We start from the raw sequence: 22,569 nt of genomic DNA, 5'->3' as shown, positions 1-22,569 counted from the left end.
ATTCCATAAAAGAATATCTAGATGATTGTGACATACAAAATATCAATTAGAAAGTAATGTATAATGACTATTTTTTTTGTATTTAATTGTAAATCTTTATTTAATTTTAATTGTGTCTATTTATTTGAATTGTAATTTTAATTCTGACTAATTGTAATGTATTAATTTTATATTATTCATTTGCTCTCGTGCCTCTCGTCCTTTTTGACATTTGTATGCCAACCGGCAAAACATAGTTTGTTCAGACCATTCATAGACCTAAGACCTAATTATGTACCTATGTTTTACAAATAAAGCATTCTGATTCTGATTCTGCCTTAGCAGGCCGGGTGGTCCGGTCGTCAAAACAGTTTAACTATTCAAGTTAATTACTTAATTGAGAGAGATTCTTGAAGAAGATAAAGTTTGTCGATTCACAGTTCATCATCAGATCATCACATACTATATAACCCGACTAATTCAGCTTTCAAACAAAAATAAAATTTAACTAAATCTAAATCGGTTCATCCGTTCGTGAGCTAGGATGTCACAGACAGACACACACACAGACAGATAGACAGATAAACAGACGGACAGGCAGACACGTCAAATTCATAACACCCTGTCGTTTTTGCGTCGGGGGTTGAAAACAAAATACATAGATGAATTTCATCACAATTTATCGATCCCTATTGCTCAAGTTATATAGCAAGCTCTGCTTAATGTCATTATAATTTAACGGTTTTACGATTTCGACGTCACTTTTCTTTCTAGTCAGAATCCCGCAGCAGCCGACGCAGGCCACACAGGTGACGTAGGGCGTGAGGTTGAGGTCGAACGGCCGCTGGTCCGGGTCAGCGGTTCGCTTGAACACGTCCTCATTAAGGAGACGGGCTATCCAGAAGTGACGCCGAGCTCGTAAAGAATTTCTCTGTATTCTTCGCGATAAACTCTAAAACTAAGGAACGGATTTAATACAGTTTTCATCTTTCAGCAAAGTCATTCTTGGGGAAGATTAAGTCTGTATGAATTCATAATTTTTTCCTGAACCTAAAAAACCTTGAAAAAAAATACACACATGAATTTCATCATAATTTATCGATCCCTATTGCTCAAATCGTATAGCAAGTTCTGCTTAATGTCATTATAAATTAACGGTTTTACGATTTCGACGTCACTTTTCTTTCTAGTCAGTATCCCGCAGCAGCCGACGCAGGCCACACAGGTGGCGTAGGGCGTGAGGTTGAGGTCGAACGGCCGCTGGTCCGGGTCAGCGGTTCGCTTGAACACGTCCTCATTAAGGAGACGGGCTATCCAGAAGTGACGCCGAGCTCGTAAAGAATTTCTCTGTATTCTTCGCGATAAACTCTAAAACTACGGAACGGATTTAATACAGTTTTCATCTTTCAGCAAAGTCATTCTTGGGGAAGATTAAGTCTGTATGAATTCATAATTTTTTCCTGAACCTAAAAAACCTTGAAAAAAAATACACACATGAATTTCATCACAATTTATCGATCCCTATTGCTCAAATCGTATAGCAAGTTCTGCTTAATGTCATTATAAATTAACGGTTTTACGATTTCGACGTCACTTTTCTTTCTAGTCAGTATCCCGCAGCAGCCGGCGCAGTCCACACAGGTGGCGTAGGGCTTGAGGTTGAGGTCGAACGGCCACTGGTCCGGGTCGGCGGTCCGCTTGAACACGTCCTCGTTGAGAAGGCGGGCCACCCAGAAGCGATGGCGGGCGTGTTGGAGCTCGTCAGAGGCGGCGAGGCAAGCCTGCACGGCGCGCGAGGCAACAGGGTCCGAGTCGCACTCCATGTTTAGGAGGAGGTTGCGGATGTTGCAGCGGAACACCTAGAACGTTTTCATCCATACTTAATATTATAAACGGGAAAGTGTCTGTGTCTGTTTGTTTGTCCGTAAACCGACGACCCACTGAGCATGAAACTTACAATAACTTGCAGTAAGTTTACATACCTCACATTTGTAAGTTTAGAATGTAAGGTCGGAGAAATATGACAACAACATTCAACTTATTGGTAATTTGAAACTTTCAGAAAATTAGTAGTGCTATATTATTGTAACATGACAAATGAAAACTAATATTATAATATTGCAAGGATGTTTTGATTACAAGTTATTTAAATGTTCATTTATTACATTGCTGCAACAAGGTATTAGCTATATTACATATGCAACGTTACAGCAACATTAACTTTTAAACATCAAGTTTTCAATGTTACTTCAATGTCTAAACTTAAAGTTTCCCAAATGTTCAAAATCAATATTACTGCAACTGACCACTTGAAATATTGGTTTTATGCAGTTGCTGCAATATCACAAATTAAGATTTACTTCAATAAAACCTTTTGATATAACCGGTATATTTTTTTTGTAACATTACAGATAATTATAAATACAATGTCACAGCAATTGCTTTTTTTAAAGAATTCATTTCTCAATGTTGCACCAATTTGTAATATTTACGTTTATTGAACATTTCACATCAACATTACAGTCATTGACCGTTTTAAATATACGTTTGATAATTTTGCTGCGATATCACAAAATTAGCACTCTTTCAATGAGTCTATTTATAAGGGCATAACATTACGGTAAATTATAAACAGTGTAAATGTTTAAGCTAGATTTTTTTACATTGTTTTTCTACTCCTCTTTTGGAGATTTCACATTCGGTTATTCTCGAGAAAATTCAAAATTGTTATTTCTTGATTAAACTATAGTCTGTCAAACAAGTCTGTCAATAAATAAGAACAAAGTAAACTATATGCATCCTATTCTTTAGGTGCGGTCGCTAGACGGCGGACGCAGATCTGGACAATGAATATACACTTAACCGTGCAAATTATCGGTCGACGGTCGCAGACGTGGCCTTGAGCGCATGGACGTCCGATCGAAATCTGGCTCGCTGGATGTTTTGGTCAGCCGAAGCCACGTCCCGAAGACCGTGCACACTGATCGGTCGCGGTCGCGGTCGCTCGACGGCGGACGTCCGCGTAGTATGTTCCTAGCTGTAATAGTTTTCTGTTCTGAGATTAAAGCTAGGAACATACTACGCGGACGTCCATCGTCGCGCGACCGTGGACGCGGATCTGGATAATGAATATACACTTAACCGTGCAAACTATCGGTCGAAGGTCGTGGACGTGGCCTTGAGCGCATGGACGTTCGATCGAAATCGGGCTCGCTGGATGTTTTCATCAGCCGAAGCCACGGCGTGATACTCTGCAGCCGTACCACCTCGCTTTATTGTGCTCAGATTACCATGGTGGAATGTACCTCTGACGTACCTCTTGTACCTCGTCGGAAATTAAATGTACTGTACATGTAGTTTACCAGAAATATGGGTTTAAAGGGGTCCGACTGGGGAGTACTACTCCCCAACTTGAAGTTAGGTTCTGTAGACCCTGATGAATAGGTCAGATGGAAAAGGCGGTATTCCTAGGCATGGCACACATGTACCCTTGTTTCGCCGATAAACTTTTCATCGACAACAAATCATCGAAAATTTAGTTCGAGTAATTTTGTTTCAACTACTATTTATTTGAAATTTTCTTAGGTATTATTAGGTACCTACGAGTATAACGTGCGCATCCCGTACGTAGCGGCGTGTGCATCAGTGGGGTTCGAGCCAAACCACAGACCACATTAATATTATATATATTGTGGAACTGGTAAAGGGTGTGATGGTGTTCCCTTTACTGAGCGCAGACTATTTAGCTTGAGGTTCCCAATAAGTTGGCACTCTTAAAAGACGGTGAAGGGTTCAGGCCTGGCTAATTAGAACAACAGCAATAGGATTCATTAGTAGGTACTATCTAACACTAATACCGTAAGTGGTATATCTGTACACTGTCTTTGCTTACACTGAACTGCACTTTGACTATGGCCGCGACGGCAGCGGGTGGACTGAAAAGGGTCCGATATCGGAGGCAAGACCGATATCGCATACATTACAGGCGCCATCTTGGATTGTTTTCATCGAAATCCTTCCGACATCCGATATCGGATCGGATAATGTGAAAACGGACTTACTAGGAAAGATACAACGTGTGATCGGAATTGCGACCTTACGCCATAGGTACGCTATTAACTAACTGGATCTTATCTTGGGTAGTTAAGAAGCCTTTCCAAGCAAGCGTAACACACGTTTTTGTATGGGATACAATTCATGTAAAGATGGCAAACAGACAATAAAATTTATCAACGTAGCTACTCATAAACTCATTCAACATTAAGTGACTCATAAACTAAAAGAAAATACTTACCTCATAAACTATTTCAGAAGACGTCGCGTCGCGTCGTTCATAAATGTTTGAGATAAGGTAATATAATAGGTGGAAACTTGAATTCGATCTTTTACTTAGAATACATACGATTATATTTAATTTTACACAATAGGATCTACCGAACTACAGATTATTATAAAAATGCACTGCTTTAAAATGATCACAAAATAAATAATCTAAAATCGGTGCTGCTGCTTTTTTTTCCGAATCAGTCTTTACACTGGCTCTAAGACCCCTAACCCTCCATAACTGACTCGAGAAAATTTAAATTTCTTAAACTGTTTTACAGTATTCAACTATGGGACTGACAAGAAACTCGCCATACGTATTTCTTTTACATCTTAACACGTTCGCCCCGGTACTGTTTTACTGAATTGCCTATACTATGCCAGTAAACATTATCTTAATCACACATTACAATACATGCTACTGGTATTCTACGAAATTCATAGTCCTATGCCACTAGCATTAAGGCTGGTTTTAGTGTCACGCGGACGGTCCGCGCGACTAATTTGTATGAAGTTGATGTTGTCGTCCGCGCCACTTTATAATGCTCCCTGAACTTCATACATACATATTACATACATACGTACGAGAACTCGCATACGAGTTTTATTACATTGCTGTATTTGATGGCTGTGCATAATTGTATGTAACATCAACAGCCCGCAATGTGATTAAAATCGCATGCGAGTTCGCACGCCGTCTAAATCAGGCCTAACGATAAACTATTTGTTGCTTATTTGGTTTCTATCACTTTCATCATTCGATATCCGTTATCTTATAATATCCATATTACATATAGATTCTAGGATTATTGTCATAAATAAGTAATGTAGTAACCGAAGACAGTATTATAGAGATTATTTGTTGAATTCATTTAGACACAATAAAACTATGGAAACGGATTATATCGCGTATAATGAATTTACCATTCATCCCGACGTTTCGAACACTTTACAGCATTTGTGGTCAACTGAGGAAAAATTACAATGTGCAAAAGCTACCCACATACAAGAAATATTAATGAAGACACAGTTAATAAAGCTAGTTATACAATATTTAACAAATTTTACATTACTAGGTATGTAAAAACAATTAATTAGTTAATCTACACAAAATTTGCAAAACCAAATGGCGAATGTCCAACACCATACATTCTGGGTAGATACCGCTTCTCCTTAGCAAGAAACAGCTTATCAAACTTTATAGCGTGATTGACTTTATCCATGACATGTTCAGAGACTGCAGACCTTTGCCAACGGTGCTTGACATCCGCTATGTGTTCCTTCACCCATGTGGAAATACTTCGTTTCGTCTGCCCTACATATGACAGGCCGCACTCACAGTCTAACCTGTACCCTCCTGCATTTTGTAGAGGAGTTTGACACTTCATAGACCTCAGGAATTGTGACATCTTCTTCATGGGCTTCAAATAAGTTTTAATGAAAGTCCGTTTCAAGATGTGACTGATCCTATATGTGACCCCTCTAAGAAAAGGCAAAATAGCAAGCTGGCGCTCGACTGTAGGGATCTTCAAACAGGCCTTCTGCTTGACATGCAGTATCTTGAGCTTTTTCGTCAACAGCGCCTGCCTGGCATGTCGAAGCTCCGCGGCCAAATTCTGGTTGTCACATATCCTCTGAGCTCCCTGAAACAAAGATTTGCCCATAGTAGCTAGTTGACAGGGATGGTGGTGAGATTGGCCATTTATGTACCTATCAGTATGAGTAGGTTTTCTATACACAGTGCAACCTAAGCTATTATCAGGATTCCTCAAAATGAGAACATTCATGAAGGGACGAGAACAGTCTTTATCCATAGTAAATTGTATCGTATGACCATTTAAATTCTATCCATAGTGAACTATGAAGAAAGTTGAAACACTACTTTTAGGAAGCATAGTAAAAGTGCCATCTACATATCTTTTGAATATCTTCGGCTGGACGGCAGCCAATGAGAGTGCTGTCTCCTCGAAGTCCTCCATAAAGATGTCGGCAACTACTGAAGACACAGGAGACCCCATTGTCACGCCATCCACTTGAAGGTAGAATTCATCATTTCATAGCAAGTAGCCCATATGTTCTGCTCTCGCACCCTCTTCTTGACAATTTCATTGCAGTCTTTTATATTCTTGGGGCCTTTGGTTTACTTATTTAGTCTTCACTTCTTCAATGTCATAATTTGGATTTCTTTCCACCCCTTTTTGCCAAGAGTGGCACAGAAACTTAGTAGTTCATGTGCTCTGCCTACCTCTTTATGGGATAGAGGCGTGATATCTTTTTCTAAGGCCCATATTTCCCTCTTGTGCCATCTTCTCTTCTTCAATGGCCCATTGTAGTTATTCAGTACAATATTTTTCTTCTAAAATTTGCTTCTGGACTTTTCCAACCTGCCTTGGTTTATCTATAACAAAGTAATGTTTCAGAATAGAATTGCATAAAAACAATGGGAAAAAAATTGATAGTATATAAAATAAATATTACTAGCTTTTGCCCGAGGCTTCGCATAAGTCACTCTCTGTCTCTTCCACTATTTCCACTTAAAAAATCACATCAATTTGTCACTCCATTTTGCTGTGAAGGACGGACAAACAAACAGATACACACACTTTCCCATTAGTATGGATGGGCCGGACAATGTCTGTCTCATGCACACACAGAGTTGAGCAAAAATTGCCACAATGCGACGAGTCAGAGATTGCTCAAGACCGTGACAAATGGAGATCCATGGGTGAGGCCTTTTCCCAGCAGTGGGACACTATGTAGTCTATTAATATAGCCCGAAGCTTTAAGCAGGGTCACTACACTGGCCAGACATGTCATATTAACATATAATAACTTACATAAAGCGGGATTTCGTCTTGTTCACAATGAGGCCGACTTCCTTTGAGACCATATATTATTTTCATCATCTCAGAACTAACTTCCCTCAATTATCCTGTGGACTGCAAAATACTTAGATGTAGTTTATATTATTAGACCTGAAGTTTAGAATTTTTAGCAGTATGTTTATGATTCATAAGTTAAACTAAAATTATTTTCTTTCTTTGACATTTGCATTACGTTTCATCTTCATCCACATAAAATTTCTTAAAAAAGTTGTATCATTGAACAATGTTGTAGGAAGAATATACATTTAAAGTAATCAATATTAAATACATAATCATGTATAAAATCAATAAAATGTGCAAAATTTCAAAAGGCGTTATAATATGGACCACGTATTCCGTAAATCGAAACGTGAGAAACGTCAATATACAATGTTGCCAGCTGTAACTTACAATTAACGTAGTATCTTCTTAGTAGTTTGTGCAATTAACAAATTGACAATTTTTATTTGGTAAAATAATTTATTGATTAGCTATACTTTAGTAAGACATTGTTAAACAGACCCTAAATATTTTTAACATCGTCAAAAGATTTTAACAGTGTATTCCTGACCACTTTTAGAGACTATAATGTTATGTACTTATACTTTTCTGGATATTGCCTAGCTTCAGAGTTATTACCAATTGAAAAAAGATGTTATTGTTAGTCAGTAAAAAGATCCTTTACGGGAGTTGATGCCACTATGGAGATTATGGTCTCATCGCATCGTCTACTTCCATATCGATAAGATTTGATTTCGTATGCGTCGCATCGCCGTCGCGCGACCATCGCCCACGCAAGCCACGGCGTCACTATCCTCATTGATAAATGTCAAAAAGTAAAAAGTAAAGTCTTTCAAGAATGAAGTTTTTAGAAAAAAAAGTTAAAACTCGTTTCAAGTGCTAGTTTTATGAAAAACATTTACTTTTTACGTGAAAATACATTCAGAAACAAAATTCATGTAATATCTTTTTTTTGATTTACACAAAAAATGGGTGGTTAAATAGTATATTTCGGCTTATTCACTCCCACGGTGTATAAAGGGAATTAAGATATACAAGAAGCAAGGCCTTTGACACTGTCTCAGTTACCTTACCATCCTACTCAAAAAGCTAGAACATTGGGGGATTCGGAGGGTCGCATTGGATTGGCTTGCTAGCTTACAGGGCGCACACAAATTGGATCACCGATCCTAAAAACCGGCCAAGAGCGTGTCGGGTCACGCTCAGTATAGGGTTCCGTAGTTTCCCGTATATTTTTTTCAAAACCTGTTTAACCTATCAAGTTGAAAATAATTATACTAGAAAGACTTTTTCAAGTTGTTGTTCAAAAGTTAGAGGGGGGCACACTTATTTTTTTCTTTTTAGAGCCATTATTTATGAAAATATTAAAAATATTTTTATATTAAAGGAAAAAATGGAAAAATTTACGCTTCCGGCGGGACTTGAACCCGCACCATTAAAAAAAAAAAAAAAATAATAAAAAAAAAATGTTTAGAATCGTTAGCAGACGTTTCTGCTTAATAAAAATTAATTTAATATTAAAAATGTCAAAAAAAATATTTTTGTAAACCCCTATTCATTTTTAAATACTTATCGAACAATATATCACACGTTAGGATTGAAATGAAAAAAAAAAATTCACTCCCCACTTTACATGTACGGGAGGGTATTCTAATATAATTATATTTTTTTCACTTTTAATTTTACTACATTGTCGGCGTGATTGATATACATATTGGTACCACATTTCAGGTCTCTACTGATAACTTCTCTCGTCTTTAATTTTTTGAGGCCCAAAAAAGGTGTTTGAGGCAACGTGAAAGTAGAGTTCCTCAGAAGTCGCATAGTATTTATTCTAGATCATTTGGCCGGGTCCTTCACCGTGCCAGAACAGTGCAAAGTGGTAAAAAAATAATCCAAAAAAGGTTCTTGAGGCAATTTGTCATTTTTACCAGTAAAAGATGAGGGTCTAAATAGCCATGGAAAAATAATGCCATGACATGAGGTGGGGTCCATACCCAGCCATTCGATCTTGAAAGTCAATTTTTTAGTTTTCCGTAAATAACTCGTAAACGGTGGCCCACAGCAAAAAAATATGGTGAACAGAAAATATCTACATTAAATTGTCTACAAGAAAGGTTATGTACGTTTTTTCGATAGGAACAATATATAAGTGGATAATTTAGTAAGAAAGTTTTTTTTAATCGATTACATGCTCCGTTTTTCGTCAATACCTCGTAAACGGTGGCACACAGCAAAAAACTTTGTTAAACAGAAAATATCTACATAAAATTTCCTATAAGAAAGGTTATTATAAGGGGTTACCCTCATCTGGCAGAATAATTTTAGTCCGAAACACACTTCGCATAACATGTTTCGCAGTAACACTTTCAGTCGAATTGTTTGTTTGTTACAATACAGTAAAACGGAGCTATTTTGCTCCCCCATGGGTAACTTTGCACCACCTTTAAATATGGTTTGATTGCCTCAAGGATCAAAATGTATGGTTGATTAGATGAATTATTCAAATCCACCCTCATACACATATCATAAAAGGGTTACCCTCATCTGGCAGAATAATTTTGGCCAAAAACACACTTAGCATAACATGTGTCGCAGAAAAAACATTCGGTCGAATGGTAATTTCGCAGAAAACTTAGTTGGCATTATTACTACCACGCATAAGATACATTTGGCAGAATATTGTTTTACAGAACATTACTTTGGTCAAATTTGATTTAGCGTGATTGTATGTACCATAATAATCTTATAGCATAATATTACAATAGCAGAATTATTACACGCTATCAAAAAAGAAAAACTGCCCCAGAGTCACTATTAGGTACGACGACGAGCGAAGCGAGGAGGAGTGTTAGGTATCTTGCATCCCAAACACATCCAACTCGCTATCAAATAGCGAATTGCAACTTTATGCCTCCTACATATTATGCACAAATGTTATCTATTTCATGTAATCTATTTCAAAAAACTTACCTACTAAAACATTGATCCTAGCGAAAAATCTTATAGAACCTTTCTTGTAGGAAATATTATGTAGATTAATTCTGTGTAACATCATTTTTGGCTGTGTGCCACCGTTTTTGAGTTATCAACAAAAAACTGCCCATGTAGTCTATTTAAAAATACTTTCCAACTAAAAAATTGATCCTAGCGAAAAAACTTATATAGGTTCACTATTCTCTGGCAGAAACTTTTTACTCATTTGATTCGTATAATAGTTCTTGGCAGAAGTCACGTTTGGCAGAAACACCTTACGCAGAATATGCTTTGGCATAAATCATTTCGCAGATTTTTGTAATACCGAATTGTTTCTTGTCATAATGTTGATGAGCATAATAGTCTTCTAGTCAAACAATACTTTTGCAGATAACATTTTTTTTTTAATGTTTTTATCTCTTTATTTACATGAACATATTTACATAATTATATAAGAAACTAAGACTAAACTTAAAAGCTAGCTAATGTCTAAAATAGGCCCTTGAGGCATTGTACCAAGGATACTGGCGACATTAAATGGGCCGCTTTTTGTTGATCGATTTTGAGATTTGAGTTGAAACTCCTAAATTTGCACTTCAGAAAGAATTATAAGACAAACTTTCCTACTAAAATATTGATCCCAGCGAAAATTCTTATATATCCTTTCTAGTAGGCAATATTATATAGATTATTTCCGGTTATGAGCCACCGTTTTCGAATTATTTACAAAAAGCGGCCCATGTAATCTATTTAAAAATACTTTCCAACTAAAAAATTGATCCTAGCGAAAAAACGTATAGAACCTTTCTTATAGAAAATTTTATTTAAATTTTTTCTCGTGAACATTTTATTTAGCTGTGGGCCACCGTTTACGAGGTATTTACAAAAACGGCCAATGAAATCTATTTAAAAATAATTTCCAACTAATATTGATCCTAGCGAAAACTCTTATAAAACCTTTCTTGTAGGAAATATTATGTAGATTATTTCTGTATACCATTATTTTGGGCTGTGAGCCACCGTTTTTGAGTTATCAACAAAAAACTTCCCATGCAATCTATTTAAAAATACTTTCAACTAAAATATGTGAGTGTGGACGTGAAAACGTCCCACTTTGTCGATTGCTATAAAGCCACTTTGTCAGTTTAAATGCATAAAAGATACAAGTAAATCTCGCCTTAATGGTAACCGACAAACACACTCACACATTGATCCTAGCGAAAAAATGTATAGGACCTTTCTTGTAGGAAATTTTATGAAGATATTTTCTTGTGAACATTTTATTTAGCTGTGAGCCACCGTTTACGAGGTATTTACAAAAAACGGCCCATGAAATCTATTTAAAAATACTTTCTAACTAAAATATTGATCCTAGCGAAAAATCTTATAGAAACTTTCTTGTAGGAAATATTATGAAGATTAATTATGTATAACATTATTTTTGGCTGTGAGCCTCCGATTTCGAGTTATTAACAAAAAACGTCCTACGTAAGCTATTTAAAAATACTTTCCAACTAAAATTAATCTATTTAAAAAAACTTACCTACTAAAATATTGATCCTAGCGAAAAATCTTATAGAACCTTTCTTGTAGGAAATATTATGTAGATTAATTCCGTGTAACATTATTTTTTTTAGCTGTGAGCCACCGTTTTTAAGTTATCAACAAAAAACGGCCCATGTAATCTATTTAAAAATACATTCCAACTAAAAAAATGATCCTAGCGAAAAATCTTATATAACCTTTTTTATAGGAAATTTTATGTAGATATTTTCTGTTTAACATAGTTATTTGCTGTGGGCCACCGTTTACGAGGTATGGACGAAAAACGGAGCATTTAATCGATTAAAAAAACTTTCTTACTAAATTATCCTTTTCTATATTGATCCTATCGAAAAAATGTATATAACCTTTCTTGTAGAAAATTTTATGTACATATTTTCTGTTTGACATATTTTTTTGCTGTGGGCTACCGTTTACGAGTTATTTACGAAAAACTAAAAAAAATACTTTCAAGATCGAATGGCAGGGTACAGACCCCACCTCATGTCATGGCATTATTTTTCGATGGCTATTTAGACCCTCATATTTTACTGGTAAAAATGACAGATTGCCGCAAGAACCTTTTTTGGAATTCTTTTTTTACCACTTTGCACTGTTCTGGCTCGGTGAAGGACCCGGCCAAATGATCTGGCATAAATACTATGCGACATCTGAGGAACTCTACTTTCACTTTTTAATAATTCCAGGTTGCCTCAAACACCTTTTATGGGCCCCAAAAAATTAAATCTTTAATAATTCATAGCTCGATAAAGCCCCACTCCCCAGCTGCCAGACTTGCAGACCTGATGTTGGTTATGATCAGAGAAGCATCTGAGCACCTTTACAGGTTGCCTCAAGTACCTACTCCAAAATCCTGCCAGCTCTTGGAAGTCTTGGACCATTAATTGATCATTTCACGTAAATTAATATTTTCTTCTTTAAATACTTATAAATTATATGCCAGAGACTAATTACTAAGAGGGGCCGTTTCTTATCAAATACAACTTATTATACTGTTCGCCCGTATTAGGTTTACACCCTGTATATACCCGTCCTAGCGAAATCACGATATGCATTTTCGCCACTGACGGTAACGGAACTAAATAATATTAAATATAATTTTCCCTCGGTTTCTGAACACGGTTTTAGAGTTGGCAACCCCGGACCGCGACGCGACGCCATCTTTTATTTATTCTATCGTGGTGCGCGTCCTTCTGTGAGTTAGCTGACGGAAATATGGTGAGATTTGCTATTTAATTACCAATTTACAGCCTATGTGGCAGTTAACTGTTAGATAGTTTATTGTGGGACTAGGTTGGTTTGTGTAATATATCATATTACAGAAAAACGGCTCGTCTCGTCGCGGGTAGCGCTTACGCCGCCTTCGCGCCCCACTTGAATCGACGACCTACATGTCGCATCCGCGAATTATTTTTAACATTATAAATCAATATATTTTTATACTGTGTTCAGGTTCAGGGTTGTTTTTGCCCATGCCCCATCATCTGCCGCGATCCTGGACAAGTTGGCGATCAACAACAGGATCCGGCCTGCGTGCAATGGCCAGTGAAGTCTATCCCAGTGCCTGTATTATTATCAAGTCATCACGCTGTCGTCGTCGGACTCGTCGGTTACAAATGACGCGGCAGATCTCTCTTAAGCTTAGAAAGGTATGTAGTTGCGCGTTCCATTTATACGTCTACTTTGATTTCCTTTTTGACTTGTGAATATTGTCGTGAGTTCGTGGCATAATAATTAGTGTTACTTAGTATTATCAAAGCTTGTAAAATCGTAAGTGACATACAGTTAATCTAGTACAGTTGTCGGTACGTAATTGCAAAGGTTGTATTTGGTTCTAATTTATCAACACAGAGTTGTTTTCAAGTTTCCAAGTAACTTGTTATTTACATGCATATAAATTTAAAGATAAACTGAATGTTTATGAAAAAAAAATAGTGTTTCTTTGTTCAGTGTCTGCTACTTTATAAAGTTGTAGTTATCCACCTACGTAAATACGTACAGATACAGAATCAGATTTATCGAATCTTTAGTGCCTCCGTCAGACATTTAGGGCCCAGTTAAGCATAAATTCATTTAGGGCCACTTGTACCAACTGCTTAACTCAAGGTTAGTGGGCTATCAACTGTCAAATTCCATATGAAATGGTGGGTTAGCCTCGGGTCAACCCTCCATTTTCGGTGGTGCAAGTGACCCTTAGGTATGTAGTCAGTTGTGATTGCCTGATATTACAACTTGACAATATAAAGCCGTCGAGGGTACAATATTTGTATCTTGTCTACAACATTTATTTTGTGTTTCATTGTGTACCAAGTATAAAAACGTCACGTCACGTAAATAGTCCCACATGACCCTTTGATAGTCCAATCTCAGTTTAATTAACCCAAGAGATTTGTGTAAATTAAGCATTTGGGTTCATTTAATTGCTAATTATTTGTGTGTGTTCATAAATATTCCTGGGTTTTCTTATTAACTGTTTCTGCACCTCATTAACTAACACTGCATATTTGCTTCTCCCTGTTATTTTCACTTGCTTAGCTCACGCACCGGACATTTCAGATGGTTGTGGCACAGTGCTCTGCTACTTCGTGCCACAGGCCATTCTCCAACTGCAGATCTACGTGTCAGCGCGACAGTGCACTCACTCACCTTGTTTGGCCCGGTGGAATTTGGTTAGCTTGCACATTTTACCCTTCTCTTCATTAATTTATTTCTGTATTTTCATTCAGTAAATACAAAATGTCAACAATGACAGTAGTGATAACAAGAGCGAGGATATTGACGAAGCAAAACTTAAATAGAAATTTCCTTTAAAAATAATCTGCCATATTTTTAAACCCAATTTCTATTTAAATCTCATTGAAATTTATAATGATCATAGGAGTTGACCGTGACGTCAGTCGACACGTTTTCGTTTAATTTCCATATCAGCAAATCATTCAAATTCGTTTTGAGAGTTCTTAAAAAGAAACTGATTTTACTAGAAGGAAAGTAGCCTATAATAAAAATGTATTGATAAATAATCATCTCAATCTCACATCATTTTTAGAATTCTATAGTCAACTAGCAACCCTTATAGTTTCGCCATGTCTGTCTGTCTGTCTGTCTGTCCGTCCGTCCGTCCGTCCGTCCGTCCGCGGATAATCTCAGTAACCGTTAGCACTAGAAAGCTGAAATTTGGTGCCAATATGTAATTATGTATATCAATTACGCCGACAAAGTGGTAAAATAAGAAGCGGAAAAAAATGTTTTGTTAGGGTAAAGTGGGGACTGATTTTTTCATTCCAATCCCAACATGTGATATATTGTTGGATAGGTATTTAAAAATCAATACGGGTTTACTAAAATCGTTTTCTGATAATATCAATATTTTCGGAAATAATCGCTCCTAAAGGAAAAAAAGTGTGTCCCCTCTCTAACTTTTGAACCATATGTTTAAAAAAAAAAATACAAATGTAGAACTTCACTCTAAGACCAAATTAAATTATTTCATAGGAAATATAGAATGCCTTGGTCATTTTTTCTTTGTATATGACATTTATTTCAGTTTATAATGTAGAACTTTATAAAGACTTTCTAGGAAAATTGTTTTGAAGTTGATAGGTTCAGTTGTTTTTAATAAAAAATACGGAAAACTACGGAACCCTACACTGAGCGTGGCCCGACACGCTCTAGGCCGGTTATTTTTACACTTTACTATGAGTCTATGAATAACAAATCTCATAAGTCGATTAAATTTATTGTAGACTAGGGTGGTCCAAAAAAAAATGTTTTTTATTGTTTGAGCTCCACATGGTTATTTCTACACGAAAACTTATTAAAATCATGTCAACCAATTTTGAGAACAATCAGACTTTATTTAGAGGTCGCTCAAAATAAAGCAATAATGCCATACTGAAATGTATGAAATGAACTTGACTAAAGAAAAAATCTTACATGGAGGTATTTTAATGGTTTAATTATATTTTTCCCTATTTCATTAGAGCTAAATAAAACATGAACCGGGCAGTTTGCAATGTTTTAATTATTTCGGTTTTTATTTTATTATAGGAGATATCCAATTTTAAATGTATCTTGAGCGACCTGTAAATAATGAGCAAATGGGTTAAAATTTGGTACATAAACTACTAATTCATAATAGAACAAAGGGAACCATGTGGAGAAAGGATTAGTCATATTTATTTTTCTTCCATACAAATGTGGACCACCCTATTGTAGACCATGTTTCAACAAATTTGAGAGCCTTGAATTCGCTTAGGGAACGCACTGACCTGTGGGTCACTCTTATAATATATATAGTTGTCCAAAAACTGGACAGTGTAACTAACGCCGTGTCTTGCGTGGGCGATGCGACGTATACGAAATCAAACCTTATCGATATGGAAGTGTGAGACGCGACGGCGACCGTCGCCCTCGCAAGACACGGCGTCACTAGCAATACTAGCATTAAGTGGAAAGAATAGTCTACTTTCCTTTTAGTCAATTCAGCGTGTGCTACTCTGCGGCGCGGCGGCGGCGGCGGCGCCTTCATAATGAACTTCAACTAACTATATGGTAAAATGATGTACGTAATTACGTATAACGTACAATATGTACGTATGATGTTTATGACTGCACCTATAGGGAGAAACGAAATAATGGGCTTTGATTGTATCAGTACTCATAGATAGAATCTACATTATTTACTTTTTTCTTATGGAAATTGATGTACAAATGTCGTTTATTATGTACGTATTGAAAAAATCATTACTTTCAGTAATTCCGCATTACACCTGAACCTTATGAGCTATTATGCCAGGTGTACAGGTAAGTGAGACGGAGATTTAGAAGCCCATTATTTCGTTTCCCCCTATACTTAGGAGGCCTAAGCCGAAAAGCGCTATCTCAAACGAAAATCCATAATTAACTTATAAAGTATCTATAGGTATCTGTGGAATAGGTATCGAGACAAACCTTATTGGTTTAACGATACTATGTAAATTAATTAGAGATTTATGTTTGTGATTACCTAAATAAATAATAATATCACTGACGTTTACGTTTCCAAAATCATTTGGTTTTGAGACAGCGCCACTCGGCTTAGCAGGGCAGTATAGGTATAGTCATAAACATCATACGTACATATGCCGCCGCCGCAGAGTAGCACACAAATCAGCTTCTTTTTAAGTTTGCTAATTATGGAAATAGTACGACTTTCGTGTTTAGTGACGTCAACTCATTTAGGGTGCGTTGGGGCAATTTCGAACCACAGAAATGCTCTGGTAATTTCGAAAGGGGAACATTGATATGATGGAAATAATGGTGATTTTTCTGTGACTTTCGAAATTACCCCAATGTACGCTATCAGACATATTCAATAGAAATTTGATTTAAAAATAACTTTTGCCAATGTGTTTCTTATAATTATCTAATGCTTCATTTGTAATTTTGTATGGTATAAAATATTTTAAGTACACGAAAATTCCATGTACAAAACCACACTGCAAAGTCTCCTCTTGAAGACTTATCAGTTTCTAAGAAATCGTGCAGACGTATTGGAGACTGTGCAGGATGAGAGCAGGCAAATAATAATAATTGGCTAGTCACCGCCTGCCTATTTTTTCATGTTTTTATAACATAATATGATCAAGGCAGGTGCCATAGTCTCCCATAGTACCGGTTACAAGTCCACCAGCAATTCAACCTAATAGCCCGGTTTCTTTTATTTACCTTTTTCTATCAATAGTTCTACACTAACCGGCGCTTGTCCTTGGGTGCATTACTATAGTGCGGACAGGGATAATCGCCGGGTAGTGTCACATTACATTTAGAGTAAATTGTCTAGAAAGCACAGCCGAAGCCAACAGCACAGAGGCCGTGCTGTTGGCTTCGGCCCCACACATGCCTCCCAAATGTCCGGGACCCCATGGTCCCGAGTACTGGAAAGGACAAACAAATAATCAATAAGTTAAATCATACAAAATAATTATCATAAATCCTTCATCTCATCAGCGGCAAACTCATGTTTCATGTGTACAATCAGAATTATAGATTGAATGAATTTATTTTTTTGCAGGTATGTCACTTGAGGCGAGGAGGACTTGAGAAGGTGCGTCTGCGAACGGCCTTAGTGACGCCTCTTCAGCGCGACGGGTGGTCTCCTCAAATATGAGAAGGAGCTCGGGTCCTGCGGGCTCTTAACCGTCGTAGTATTCACGCAGTGTTTTAAAATAGTGTTTGTGTGTATTATGATAACATTTATGTTCAATTCAAATGTCTAACTCTACATAAGTATTCATATCATTTTTCATTAGTATGGTGCTGTTTTTGCGGTCTGAAGAAAAAACTTTAAATAAAATAATTATGTTGTCTGTATATCCATGTTTTTGTTTTACAATCAATGATTTTTGTGTGAGGTATTTTTTAAGTTTGACTTTTTCGTTTATAGTTATTTTGATCATACATAATCATTAAAATTATGCTGGGTAGTATCTGTAAGCTGCGCACGGATCCGAACCTGTCGAGCGTACTCGCGCGCTAGCCTTTGGCTGTCGGCTTTTGGAGAGAATCTAGCTTGTTTCAATAGAATCGCGATCGAATCAAGCGAGTTCTCTTTGAACCGGCAGCTGGCAGCCGCACGAGGCTCGCTCAGGCTCACGCAGCTTGCAGAGCACCTTGCGGGCAGTTATATTTGTGACGTCCTACCAACCACAAAAATCACGTTCCCTGAAATATCCCTATGAAATATTGTGTGAACGGTTCACAAGTAACTTTCACAAAAGTTACCAGTGATTTGTTGACACAACATACCAAATATAATCATTTCCAGAAGTTTCAAATGAAACATTATGAGAGCTACTTTTAGGTACATTACATGCGTAACTTGCAAGGAACTTCATTAGAGTTATTAAAGCAATGTTATATTTGTAACGCATTGAAAGGTATCGGTGAAAAGTCAATACAATATACAACATCAAACTTTTTGGTGTATTATGAATGTAACATTGCCGCAATGAATAGCATGTATGTTACGGACAAGTTGCATAATGTGCTATTGATGCAATGTACAAAAATGAACTTCTTAAAAGTTTTCGTCATAACTTTCTAGTAAGTTTATATTTCAATGTATCAGCAACATTGCTATTCAAAGTTATAGAAAGTTGTAAAAATCCGATCTGGGAAACTTACAGGGTTTATCTACAGCGCGGCCGAAAGCGTTTAACATCAATATGGCTCAAACGTTGCTCAAACGTTTCAAGCTTGCAATTGTAAGTTTCAAGCTCCCAGATGTAGCATTGAGCAATGTTACCGCAAGTTCTGCTTGCTTAACGGGGAATTACGGTGATTTTTTAAGGGGAGATAGTTGAAGGGCTGGGGAGAGTAGAGAGTGTGATAGGCTACTTTTTGTCTCTTTCTAATCCATTTTTTTCGAAAAAAATACTTTTTTGCAATGAGTTATTAGTTACTTTTTGATATCTATCAACGAGGATAAGGAATACCCTGTTAAAATTATTCGGTTTCCTACGTTACACCGTGTATTTTTGATCTATAGATTGACAATAGTCTGGTGGGCTGGTACCCGCCTCGGCCAACCGGATTAAAGCTGTCGAAGTGAACGCTAGCGCCTACATAAATTGTCACTGCAATGTTTCATGGTCTAACTTTTGTACTTGTCAAAAACTATGAGCTCTCTCTGCCTTGTTAATTTGCTGCGTCACAACTACTGTCGTGTCTCTTCTTCTTCCTCCTTTCCTTATCCCACGGTCGGTACAACATGTCTTCCTATTCCATTCTCCTCTATCTTTCGCCATCTCAACACTCACAATCTTTCTTTCTCATATCCTCTTTCACACAATCCGGTTTGGCTCAGTCGGTAGTGACCCTGGCTGCTACGCCGCGGTCCCGGGTTCGAATCCCGGTAAGGGCATTCATTTGTGTGATGAGCACAGATATTTGTTCCTGAGTCATGGATGTTTTCTATGTATATAAGTATTGTTATATTATATATATCGTTGTCTGAGTACCCACAACACAAGCCTTCTTGAGCTTACCGTCGTGGGCCTCAGTCAATCTGTGTAAGAATGTCCTATATAATATTTATTTATTTATTTATATCGTCGCTTAGCACCCATAAGTAGTACAAGCTTTGCTTAGTTTGGGGCTAAATTGATCTGTGTAAGGTGTCCCCAATATTTATTATTTATTTATTTATTGTCGTTGTTTGGGTTTACCCCTCCCTCTCCGCCATCCATCAAAATTCATCTCCAATATCCAGTATAATTTGAATATTTTATTTTATTATTAATATAAGTCTTAAAAGTCTCTTGTGTTACTTATTTCATCAGGTTATGGGCCCAGCACGGTTTCACAAGGTCAAAATAAAGGGTCAGGCTAGGCCCCAAAGAAGGGGGACACGTGGTCACATTCCAGGCGCAGCCAAGGCTCCAGAGGAAGTCAAGACCCCGATGACCCTCTCTACGTGTACAATGCGCCTAATGAGACCGAGTGTAAACACTTAGGGCCACTTGCACCAACGAAAATGAAGGGTTAACCCTCCATTTTATATAGAATTTGACAGATGACAGCCCACTAACCCTGAGTTAAATGGTTGGTGCAAGTGGGCCTTATAGATTTGCGTAAACTAAGATAATAGATAGTGGAAGTGGTGGTGTGGCTTTCATCTAAATATAGTTAATCTCTTGTTTTGTTGTTTCTATTTTTCTTACTTTTGTGTTTTTATTCCGTATGTTTAGTTTCACAGTGCTTTAGTTTATACTCTTAGTGCGTTTTCACATTATCCGATCCGATATCGGATGTAGGACCGATATCAAATACATTCAAGCCGCCATCTTTGATTTTTGCCTTTGAAATCCTTCCAGCATCTGATCTGCGTGTGTAGCCGAATGGCATTTCTCCGACGCCAAACGAAAACGAAACGCCGCGCCAGTTAGTCTGGCTTTGTCGCGCCAATACGCACGAGCGATAGAGATAGATATCTACTAGCGTTTCGTTTCGTGAGCGTTTGTGCCATTCGGCTACGCACGCTGATCGGATAATGTGAAAACGCAAGTGCGCATCAGCTTAAGTACGCTGTGTAACTACGACTATCGAAACTGCGTCACTACGAAATCCAACCGTAAGTACATACCTGGTACCCCATGATCTCAAAGACGCAGTAGTCAATGAACTCCACAGGGTTGATGTCGACTCGATAGCCCAGCCGCCGGAGCTTATCTATTTAACAATACAACATCATTAGATTTTATGGTAGATAATATATGTAATTCAACGTAGGATTCTCCTGATGGTAAACCTTTTTCATCGACATCTGTAACACTATAGAGGCATCATACTACTTTCATACTTAGGTTTTACTTGCCTTGGTTTTTAAGTTTTTAAGTTCCGTAGTCAACTAGGAACTCCGTCCGTCCGCGGAGTTTACTAAAATCATTTGTTGATAATGTTAATGTTTTCGGAATAATCGCTCCAAAAGTAAAAAAAAAATGTGTCCCCCCCTCTCTAACTTTTGAACCTTAAGTTTAAGAAATATGAAAAAAATCTCAGAAGTAGAACTTTATAAACCCTATCTAGGAAAATTATTCTGAACTTGATTGGTTGAACAGTTTTTGAAAAACATACGGGAAACTACGGAACCCTACACTGAGTGTGGCCCGACACTCGTCTCTCTTGTTAATGCTAAATGGGGGTATCAGTGAGCTTAGCCGAAGTGACGACCGTTCATGCTCAGTAGCGATCGAAACGCCACTTGGCTATATGTATTATCTCTTCTGCTAGACAGACAGGATAAGACGAAGGGCCCATTAACACGGCGCGAGAACTCGCTTGCAACATAGCAATACATTGCGTTGTTTGATTAGTAAATGTACTAAATTCGCATAGGAAATTGCACTAGTTGCTGCCCACTGTATACAGGCCTAAATTGTATGAACCCACCTCTGACTCCAACAATTTTAGCAGGTTTGTGCGACGTAGTATGAAACGCCTCGTAAGGCCCGTAGTGGATTTTCACGTAGTGCGACATTGGTGGCCAATAAAGGTCCCCCGTATGATACGAAATGCATTGATTTTAGTAAAACTCTACAAATTTAAACATAATAGGTGTAAAACACGAATATAAAATATTATTATGACAAGTCGCATTGACAATGTCGTTTTGACTATGAAGAGTACTATTGTTTATGGTTTTGACCATAGGTTTTGACATGGTTTTGACATTATGACATTGACTAAAGTGAAATTTCGTCACTACCAAAGTAGTGACGATTTGTAAACATAATTAAGGTGGTTTTCCACCGGCAGGGCGTGAATGGGCAGAGCGGGGAGGGAATTGAAATTTGTATGGCAAATTTTCGATTCTCGCCCAGCGCATCTTCGGTGGAAACAGTAAAGATTGACTGGGATGTGCGGGACTTTAACTGAGATATTTATTCGCGTAAAAATGAACTGTATTGCTTCCGATTTAAAGTATAAATTAACTCTGGTGGTAGTTATCCACCGGCAGGGCGAGACGAAAAGTGGCTTAGCGTGGAGAGGAGTGGATTGACGTGGATGTGCGGGACATGAATTGAAATATTTGTTAGTGTAAATATTAACCGTATTGCTTCCTACTTAGAGTATAAATTAACTCGAAGGTGGTATTCTACCGGCAGGGCGCGACGAGACATCGCGAGGCGCGGATTGAAGAGGATATGCGAGACTTGAATTGAGATATTTGTTACTGTAAAAATGTACCGTATTGCTTTTGACATAGAGTATCGTATGAAACCTACAATCTACGGCAGGCACGCGCAGGCACGCGCAGGCTCGCGCAGGCTCGCGATGGCTATTAATGGCAATTTTTAGTGGA

The 22,569-nt window shown here is 37.5% G+C and overlaps 1 protein-coding gene and 2 long non-coding RNA genes across 3 annotated transcripts; 1 reads left to right on the top strand and 2 right to left on the bottom strand.

The window, feature by feature from the left end:
* Positions 1–1,146: 1,146 nt before the first annotated feature.
* On the bottom strand, positions 1,147–21,865 carry LOC125226006. Its single transcript, XM_048129821.1, has 3 exons — positions 21,657–21,865; positions 20,851–20,936; positions 1,147–1,838 (listed from the first exon to the last, which is right to left on the bottom strand). The coding sequence occupies exons 1-3, from the start codon at positions 21,742–21,744 to the stop codon at positions 1,491–1,493; spliced, it is 522 nt and encodes a 173-aa protein (XP_047985778.1). The 5' UTR covers positions 21,745–21,865; the 3' UTR covers positions 1,147–1,490.
* On the bottom strand, positions 6,378–7,981 carry LOC125226008. Its single transcript, XR_007177040.1, has 2 exons — positions 7,140–7,981; positions 6,378–6,700 (listed from the first exon to the last, which is right to left on the bottom strand). It is a non-coding gene; the product is annotated as an uncharacterized LOC125226008 (long non-coding RNA).
* LOC125226007 lies at positions 12,501–18,077 on the top strand. The gene is made up of 4 exons (XR_007177039.1): positions 12,501–12,944; positions 13,179–13,375; positions 14,283–14,395; positions 17,779–18,077. It is a non-coding gene; the product is annotated as an uncharacterized LOC125226007 (long non-coding RNA).
* Positions 21,866–22,569: the final 704 nt, after the last annotated feature.

Source organism: Leguminivora glycinivorella, chromosome 5, assembly GCF_023078275.1.
Source record: "Leguminivora glycinivorella isolate SPB_JAAS2020 chromosome 5, LegGlyc_1.1, whole genome shotgun sequence".
Taxonomy (NCBI): domain Eukaryota; kingdom Metazoa; phylum Arthropoda; class Insecta; order Lepidoptera; family Tortricidae; genus Leguminivora; species Leguminivora glycinivorella.
The sequence above is the reverse complement of the archived record's forward strand: the minus strand, read 5'-3'. Positions and strand labels throughout refer to the sequence as shown.

Coding starts and splice junctions, on each gene's coding strand:
- LOC125226006 (XM_048129821.1), bottom strand. CDS start 21,744: ATGTCGCACTACGTGAAAATCCACTACGGGCCTTACGAGGCGTTTCAT. Junction 20,937..21,656: donor TAAAATTGTTGGAGTCAGAG/GTGGGTTCATAC, acceptor ATTGTTAAATAG/ATAAGCTCCGGCGGCTGGGC. Junction 1,839..20,850: donor TTGAGATCATGGGGTACCAG/GTATGTACTTAC, acceptor AAAACGTTCTAG/GTGTTCCGCTGCAACATCCG.